The 9658-nt window shown below is 26.2% G+C and overlaps 1 protein-coding gene across 1 annotated transcript in view; it reads right to left on the minus strand.

The window, feature by feature from the left end:
• LOC108688745 (histidine decarboxylase) overlaps positions 1-9658 on the minus strand; it is a 17790-nt gene that overhangs the window by 3739 nt on the left and 4393 nt on the right. The window contains exons 3-8 of the mRNA XM_018195107.1: positions 5310-5596; positions 3698-3955; positions 2907-3050; positions 1424-1490; positions 1139-1301; positions 91-161 (exon numbers count right to left, since the gene is read on the minus strand). Of these exons, the coding sequence (XP_018050596.1) occupies positions 91-161; positions 1139-1301; positions 1424-1490; positions 2907-3050; positions 3698-3955; positions 5310-5596 (990 nt within the window). The remainder of the gene's footprint in view (positions 1-90; positions 162-1138; positions 1302-1423; positions 1491-2906; positions 3051-3697; positions 3956-5309; positions 5597-9658) is intronic.

Genomic DNA, 9658 nt, shown 5'->3' on the forward strand with positions numbered 1-9658 from the left:
ACAATTAATTGACGTTCTCTAATGACTAAATTTTACATGACAAACACTCCTTTAATGATTTATTACCAACTTATTAAATTATTAAATTACCTGAATTTTCATGCTTTAAATATAGTGGATCGACATTAAATGTTCTGTGTAGCGCTTGACTGTTTTTTACCCTGAAACAATTAAATAAAAAGAAAGAATTTATTTAATTTCTATTTAATCTAATCTTTTCTTTAATCATTTATATGTATTTATATATACTATTATTTGATAAACATGGAATATTTAATTATTATTTCTTTTAGCTTGCTTACATTTTCTGGCACAGTCTATTTATCACAATTATTAGAGAAATGTAAGTATGCGTTATCATGAAAAAAAATGAATAATCTTTCGTAAAAAGTTTACTAATTAGTTATTCCTAATAGTTATAACAATACATATTCTTTATGCAGATTTTTTAACACATTTATCAAAAATCATTATTTAACAACTTTATTTCATTTTTATAATTAAAATTCGTAATTTTTTATGGTTCACAAAATTTCTGCTTTTTAATTAGATAATTAATTAAATAAAAGATGTGCGTAAATAAAAGATAATATACATTAATAAATACATACTAACATATCATAAATCACGTTACTTAGCACTATCGACTTTAAACGCAATTGAAATAACATTCTGAATCTGAAAGACTATGAATTGTTCGATTGTTGAACGGCCTCGAAAGGAAATTGCGGAAGGAACAAAAAAAGATGACCCTATCTCTACAATCCAACTGCAATAAAACGAAAATTAAACGATAGATAAGCTTGAAAGGCACGTGGCTTACTTTCCCAACATTACGATTACGCACAATCAATTAATATAATTCAAAAAATGCTTGTTGTGTCGATTTTTTTTACAATTATAATTATAAAATATAATTTATAAGAATTGTAAGCTGTGGTCGATTTATCTCACAAATTACAATTAAATATAAGTTTAGTTATTCTAATCAAATTTATATTTATTATGTAAATATCTTGTTATGCTTGTGAATTAAAAAAATTTATTAACTTTTTAAAACTATTAACTTTTAATCTATAAAAATAATATTAGTTTAATAATAATATTGATTTAATAACAATATTATATATATATATACCACATAGCTGTACAATCGAAATGGACCATGAGCCATTTGCTAGGATTAAAGGCAATAGAATCAGTGAACTCTACTCCCTGAAGCCAACTTCGAAATTCCGGACATATGAAAGCGCTACCAGCGTAGGCTGCATCAACATGCAACCATAAACCATTTTGTTGACCTGCAATAATTGCATAAAAAATTTGCAAACGTTTTATGATGTACTCCAAAAGAATAGCAATAATGTTGAAATTGACATTCAAAAGTATATTCAAATAATAATTTCAAATTTTCGTTACTCACATATCGGTCCAATTTCTTTCAGATTATCAAAGGAACATGCACCAGTTGTGCCTAAGGTTGCGCATACCTACATAAATAACAGAGTAGTCTTCTGTAGATGTATTGTGTAGAAATGTATTGTGTAGAAAAGAAAATTTTTTAAATAATTAGTTTTTTAGTTATATTGAGTTATAAGGAAAAATTCTTCGTTTTGTAACACTTCTTTAAAACTTCTTTATAATTTTGTCAAAAAAATTGTGGAAAAGTATTCACCATATAAATTTGTTTGGAAATAAATGAGCTTAAAGATTCATATACTTTTATGCTTGACAGCCAATTCTTCTGAGCAATGCAACAGTTTGAAGAAGAAATATTTTTTCCTATCTTTCAATGTCTGTCTTCATTGTCCACCATTTTGTAATTCAAATTTTATTCTCATAGTTATCAAACGGAAAGTTTAAGCTTTAATTTGAGCTTTGGTTTATTTCACTACGATAATTTTTTTCGCTAAGTTACCGCTATTGAAAAATTAATCTAATAGTGTCTCTTTTTGTGTTTCTTTTGCGAGTAAGTAAGTATATTTCTTATAACACTAAAAACATATAATATTTAAAAAATACAGATTTTATATCAAAGAATAACATTTGAAACTATATAAAACGCACGTATAATAATATCACAATAAAATTATATTCACAGTAACCCAATTCATTTCAAATTTAATTTTTTTTTTTTACTTTTATTAATGTTACGTATTATTGTCATAACTTCTTTATTGTTTTTAAAGACAAATTTTAAGAAGAAATATTTTCCACATTTTGTCACATAGATATTATATCTATTGTAAAAAATATAATTAGCGAAATAAATTCAGGCTATATTATTACATTGCGAAAAATCACGATTATAAATATTTTTCGTTCTAAACAGGCTTAGACTCAAATTAGGAGCTAAAAAGCTCCTATGGGACCAACTAGTGCGACGTCGATCCGGCTTTGTTCGCCGAACCCGTGCGTCCGTTACTACTTGCAGGGAATACGTCTATAATTGGCGCACCGGTCCGTCCATACCTATACTTAGATTACTAGCCCTTGTGCCGACAACGTTAGTAATCGCGGATTTCGTTGTCTCTATATTTTTATTAAAACTACTGTATTATTACTTTCGCTACGACTTCTACGTGACAGCGGAGTATTATAACAAATTCGTAATAAGAGGATTTTATAGAAAAATAAGAATAATAAAGTTTAGAAAGAATATATTAATAGGAACATTCCTCTTATAAAACAAATAAAGTACAGAACAATAACATGTTATATTAATAATATTATACTATGCATAAAATTATAAATTTGGAAATTATGAGCAAAATAAGATTACATATATTTAATAAAATTTCAAAAACCAATGATATTATATGTAGAAAAAAATAAATGCAATAAGTCAAAATTATCAGAATATTCAGATTATATATATATTTAAGAAAAACAATATTAAAACTTACAAAGAAAGGAAGCAGACCCTCAGCTCGGTCGCGTGTTAGTGACTCAAGTAAAGCATCTCCTCTCATGCTTAATTCACTGTCAGATTTAATATATCGCATTCGAACTAGTCCTATAAGGCCAGCTTTCTCCACACTTGAATGTGCCTATAAACAAATAAAAATATTTTATAACAGATAAAAATTTTTTAATTATTATTAAACTCTTTACTTTTGTCCCGCAGATTCTAATAAATTACGTAATATGACCATTAATTGTTAATCTTTAATATACACCATTAATTGTTAATCTTTAATATACACAATTAGATCATTTGTATCTTCAGACTTTTTCCTTGAAATATTAAAAATATTAAATATTAGAACATCATAAATATATACAGTGTGCAACTAAAATAAGGTAAACTTTGGGGCCAAGCTTCCTGTACCAAAATATAAAAAGAAATTTATATGAACATATAGCCGCTAACTCACTGTTACTGATATACAGTTCAGAATGTTTATTAATAGGGGAAAATAAAAAAGTAATATCTCCGTTCATCCATATAATATCCAAGTGCATTTTAAAAAGCTCTCAAAGGAACGCTAAAAGTTTAAAATTTTCATTCGCAATACGCAGTATTCAACGTTCTTCTATTATCATTCATTATTTCTGCTTGCTACTTTCGCGATTGCTCCCAGTGGTCGCACACACATATTTTTAAATAAAACATCATGAGAATTTGCACTGCTACTTGATCATCTAGGTACATTTATAAACTCATTATTTTCAGCATAAAATAATGGCTACAAACCTGATCCGAGCAGTATGCAACTAGACGCGAATTAATTTCTGTTGCCAAACAGTCAGGATCGTTCTCCTGCACGTCTCTAATAGCTCTAGTTCTGGCTGCAAGCAAACACACTAACGTGGCTTCTGAAGCTGTCGTTTGTATGACGCCACCGCCACCGGAGCCGCCCGGTTGATGAAGAAAATCTTCGGGTAGACCGATCATTTTACCTAACCAATTCATAATGATCGTTTCTAACTCAGTACACGCTGGACTGGAAGCCTATGAAAAATAATAGTATTAAATTTAACATCATATTAAGATAATCATTTCAATTTTTATAGATTTTAAAGGTTAAAGGATAAAATTGTTCGCATAATAATGTTTATATAATTTTTTTATTAATTAAAAAAGAGATAATTAAAAACGCAACTATATGTAGAGTCGTACCGATGGTTAAATCATATTTCCATTGTATTTTCGAAACAAAACATTTTTTCTTAAAGGTAACACAGTTATAATGCTAGTAACATAGCTTAAGTATTTTCATTTTTGTTTTGATAACTCTTCGAGTTATCCGTTTATGAGTGATATTCAAAATTGATTTTAATTGGTGTCTGATCTAAGATTTCGTACAATTTATTTATATAAGGTGTTATCAATATAAGATAAGTAATTGAATTATAATGTAGAGTATTCAGTTATAATCGATATTTAAATTTTTTTTTAGTATAGCATCAAATTAGCAAAATATTTGTAAGTTATGTTGCTGTTGGCATATTTATAAAAATAGAGAGAGTTACATAGATAAATCATATTTGTCGCTGATCTTTATATTGTACCTACATTTAAACTAATATATTAAAATTAAATAGTTGAATAATACCTGTCACTAGTCACTTCATATTTATCATTATACCTACATTTAAGATAAAATATATTAAGTAATTGAATAATACTTTATAATTATTATATTTTGATATTTGAATAAGGAAAAGTATATTTGTATTAAGTCTTTTTAAGATAACTTGCTAAAAATTATTCATAGATATTTTTCGTTGAATTTTAAGGGAAGAGATCGTTTTTTGTAAAAATTAATGATTATTTATTAAAAGTATGATTTAGGATTTAGGAACCCAATTTAATCATCCGGTCTTCAAATTGTACCGAAATCTACTTTTTTTTAATCTGATATAAACAATAATTCAATATTTATTTTTGTAAAAATATTTTGTTTTATTGCTAATATGTAAACCAAAGTATGATGTAAAATATGATGTAAATATTCTCTCTTCAATATTTTTGTTATAATTTTGTTCAAACTTTAAAGGGCACAATATAAATGATTTTCTTCTATAAGATAAATTTTAAATTATAAAAAATATAGATTTTATAAATTATATTAATGCAAATATTTATTCGGAATGATAATTTATTCTGAAAAAAATATTGTGCAAAAATGTTCTTATAATTTCAAATTTTAATCAAAAGATACCTCAATTAATTTAAAACATATTGTTAAATATTGTTTGCGAAATGACGAAAAATAATATTTGATTAAAAACACATTACTTAATATTAAATACGAAAATATTAAATATTAAACAGTTAAAAATAAATGTAAAATTGTGCTTACCCACGTAAAACCCAGACAGTTTATTGCGTCAGCCAGCATGTCGCCCAGCAGACTAGCAGGTGAATTCAGAGCCGGAAAGTAGGCGTGCATGTGCGGACTCTGCCAGTGCGTCACACCCGGCATAATGCATTTCTCAACGTCGGCGAATATGTCCTCCCAGGACTCGCCGTCTACAGGGGCCGACGCCGGCAGAACATTTCTCAAGTATCCCGGCGAGACCGCTGGATATACTCGTCGAGAACGGATGTCTCTCAGATAATCGGCGATATAATCTACCATTTCCTTTCCTGCGTATTTTTTGAATTTATGATCATTCTAAGTCATTATGTACAGTATCTACAACAAGTACTATATATACGTTACTATATATGTAAAATTCACTCTTACAAATTATGTATCTCAATTTATGAATTGCTGATTAATTATTTGTATTTTTACAGAAATAATAATTTAAAAAAACTGGGTAATAATGTAGAATGTACTCAACAAAAAATAGGAAATATTTTCAAAACACTTAAAATTGCATTATTTTGAGAATCAGATTACCAAAACTCGATGAAACACCATCACAAACAAAGAAATGAAAGAGCATTTTAAAATTTAAATCTTCTACATGTTTTTGGCCGTTTTTCGACAAATTTGTATTTTTATTTATTTCTATATCTTAATAAAGATCACAATGTTATATTCCTTAAAATTATGTACATTCAACAATTTACAGCAACAATCTGGATAAAAAACTTTTTCTCAAATAGTTTAATATTTTTAATATTAATTAAATATCATTTTGACTGCGAACAACACAATAATTAAAAAATAAAGGCTAAGCGGTTGGATCATAATGCTGAAAACAATTCCGTGAATTTATGAACAATAATTCCAATCCCGTAAACTGCACGCTGAAATTATTTTCAGTCTTGAAACGCAATCAGAACTAAAGTAATAATATCACAAATTAAATTGATAAGCAATTTAATAATACTGATGCTCATAGACATCTTTATAATAATCTTAAAATCTATAAATAATTTTATTGCGTTGCGAAAAATATTGTACTTCAGCCGGATATTGAATCCATTTCGTGCGAGCATTGTCGCCGCTATACCACCGAGGTCTCAATATTTTTTATTAAAATTTTTACAAAAAAATAAAAAGTTTTACTTGTAAAATGCCTTTTTTAAAAATTTACAATTGTTTACAATTTTCCTTACCCGAATTAAGCTTGAAGCTAAACATGCATTTCTTATAACCAACATTGAAATTTAACAAAAAATCACTGCAAAAATTTTTTATTCCCTCAATTCTACAAAATAATCAAAAGTATGTTAAAGTAAAACTAGTTTCTACAAAATGCCTTTTTAATTTTTTTCATCCAATTTTAATGTTGGTTATAAAAAATGCAGGTTTAATTTCATAGTTAGCATTATTTACTCAAGAAAAATTGTACAAAAACTTTTAAAACATCATTTGGTAGAAAAAACTCTGTACTTTTTTTGTAAAAATATTAAATCTTTTAGAAAAAAATTTTTCGATTTGCAAATTGTTGATTGTATATAATTTTTAAATAATATAACACAACAATGTGATCTTTTTAAAAATATAAAATTGTAAAGATAAAAATTTTTTTTAAAACGATTAATAAAAACATATAAAATATAATTTTCAAGCTTTAAAATATTTTTTATTTTTTTTGTCCTCGATGATTTTTTACCGATTGTTTTATCGACCTAAATATTGCAATTTTGAACGTGTCTTCGGTTTGAATGTGTCTTTTGTTGAGTAATGTATATAATGTATATAATGTTTAATCATGTTTACATAAAATTTAAATAAAATATAACTAATTACACTAATAATCTTTTATTAAAAAAAAATTTTTTTTAAGTAATTATACAAAAGTTATAATAATTATTTTTGTAAAATAAAAAACAAATATTTTAAAGTTATATTGCATTTTTTACTGGAACATTTAAACTTTTCCTAGTTTGTTAAATATCAACCTTAAACAAAGAAAGTTAAAAGACAAACAGTTTAAAAAGTGTTGACAAACTAGAATTAAAAATCATAATATTAAGTAAACTAAAGGAAATAAGTTTGCGAATCCTCTTCATTTAAAACTTAGTGTCATTATTTGCAACAAAAAGCTATCAAACAGGAACAAAAAGATGCTTTAAAACTCAAGGAACTATTCTATACTAAAGAAAAGACACGATTTTTCAAAGATTAGACTTTCCTTCACATATGCGGATTCCTTTATTTGAAAAACGTAATTACTATTTCTATTATTACATAATGTTCCCAACAGAAACAGCATTCTGTAACTGAAAGTACAGTTTTCTAAAATTGTTCACTCAATCATTGATTCTCTATCAAAATACTTTATAAGTATCCAAAAGAAAAAGGAGTAATTTGTTTTATTTATTGTAGAGTAACAGTTATAAATGAATGCATTATTCTGTATCGCAATATAAAGTGACATGCATTGTCAATTCTAATTTACCAAAACAAATAAATAGAATAATCGACTAGGAATGAAATCCCAGGAGAAAGACGATTTCAAATAGTAGTTCCAATGCGGGAGATTTAGATCGTAAACGATGTCGTATTATCGAACCAATATCGCACCTATAAAGTTCCTACCAATGATTTCTATTTATTGACGCTGTTTCTGTACAATCATTGAAATGGTTTGACTTCTTCTTTGCGACATGTCATTTCGATTCAGATTTAGATCAGTTGCTGCTAATGAAAAAATAATTATCTCAAAATTAGCAACTTTTTAGTACAACGTTTTCAAAATTTTGAATTAAAACAATGTTTCAATCAGAATAGTAAAGGAAAGGCCCCTATTATGAGATACCGAATTTATTTTGGATAAATGCTAGAAGTCTATAGGAAGAATTTAAAAAAATAATGAATCATTTTGAAGGGAATTTAATAAGCTTTAAGATAACGTTATATAAAATTTAATTCAAATTCCATTTTTTTTTTAAAGAAATGTAAAAAATGAGTAAAAAAATCACAAAGTCAAACAATTGTGATCTTAATATGAGATGCCCCGAGAAATCGATAGTAAAATACAAAGTATATCAGTATTGCAATTAAAAATTTTATTTAATTTCTAAAATATAAACACAGCCAGCGTACGCGAAAATGAGCATGCGATTATATCCAGAATTCGTCTTCAGAAATCAAACATCGTAGAAATAGGCACTCGATGTTTACTCCGGTTTTTTTTATTATTATACAATAACATAAATTTTATTATTGTAAAATTTATACTTTAACAATAATTTTCACTATAACATAGGAGCATGGATTATTTCATATTAGAAATACCTGGCTATCTCATATTACGATTTCCACGCCTTATGATTTTACGATCATCAAATCTAACTTCTGTAATTAAACAATTCAACATATCCAGTATTTTCCTATTAGTACGACTTTACTCTATACATAAAGAATTTATTGCCAAATATTTATTTATTAAATAATAAACAAGGACTTATCTTAATAAAATTTGAAGATATCCAAATTCTAAAATCTTGTTTTACAATGATTATAGGCATGATCTAATAATGAATTTTCTACTAAATAGTTTTCAATCCAATAAATTCATAATGGAATCAATAGATAGCGTTTATTAGTTTAGCAGAAACGCTATCTCATATTAGACGCCATAATAGGGGGCTTTCCTCTAAATATATAATTTCTTTACTTTCTTTCCGTGTTATACTTTTAATTATTCTTTAAAACTTGAGTCATGTTTCGAGCTGCGATCAACATGCGTTTTTTAATTTAATACTCTTTAGTAATAATAAATTTTAATTGATTTTGATTCAATGTCGAGACAAATTTCTTCTATGCTTGGAGGATTACAACATCAAATCTGTTAATCTGATGGCGATTTTTTTTTTTTGGACATGAATGGATATTTTAAAATTGATATTTTAAAATTGTATTGCTGAGAATAGTTCCAAAGTGAAACATACTATTTTTTTGGAATAAAGATTCTATTTTCTGGAATAAAGATTTAAGATTGCGTATTAATTACCACACTGACTTTCATTTGCTCTAATTTTTTTGAATTTTTTGTTCTTTAAAACTATGTCATGAATTTTTAAAATTTAAACACTAGTATAATATAAATTTTATATCTTATCAGTTTTATAACATTTTTTCGAATAAGTGAACGAGCTATACATGTGCCATCTTCTTCATTCTTTCACAAAATTATATTAATTTTATAGTTAATTTTCTTTCATTATCTTAAAAATACAAATTCTTTATTTGTGTTATTTTCCTATCAACGCAGCAAGTTGATTGATATATTAGTAATATATATA

The sequence above is a fragment of the Atta colombica genome, unplaced genomic scaffold, assembly GCF_001594045.1.
Source record: "Atta colombica isolate Treedump-2 unplaced genomic scaffold, Acol1.0 scaffold238, whole genome shotgun sequence".
Classification (NCBI taxonomy): Eukaryota; Metazoa; Arthropoda; class Insecta; order Hymenoptera; family Formicidae; genus Atta; species Atta colombica.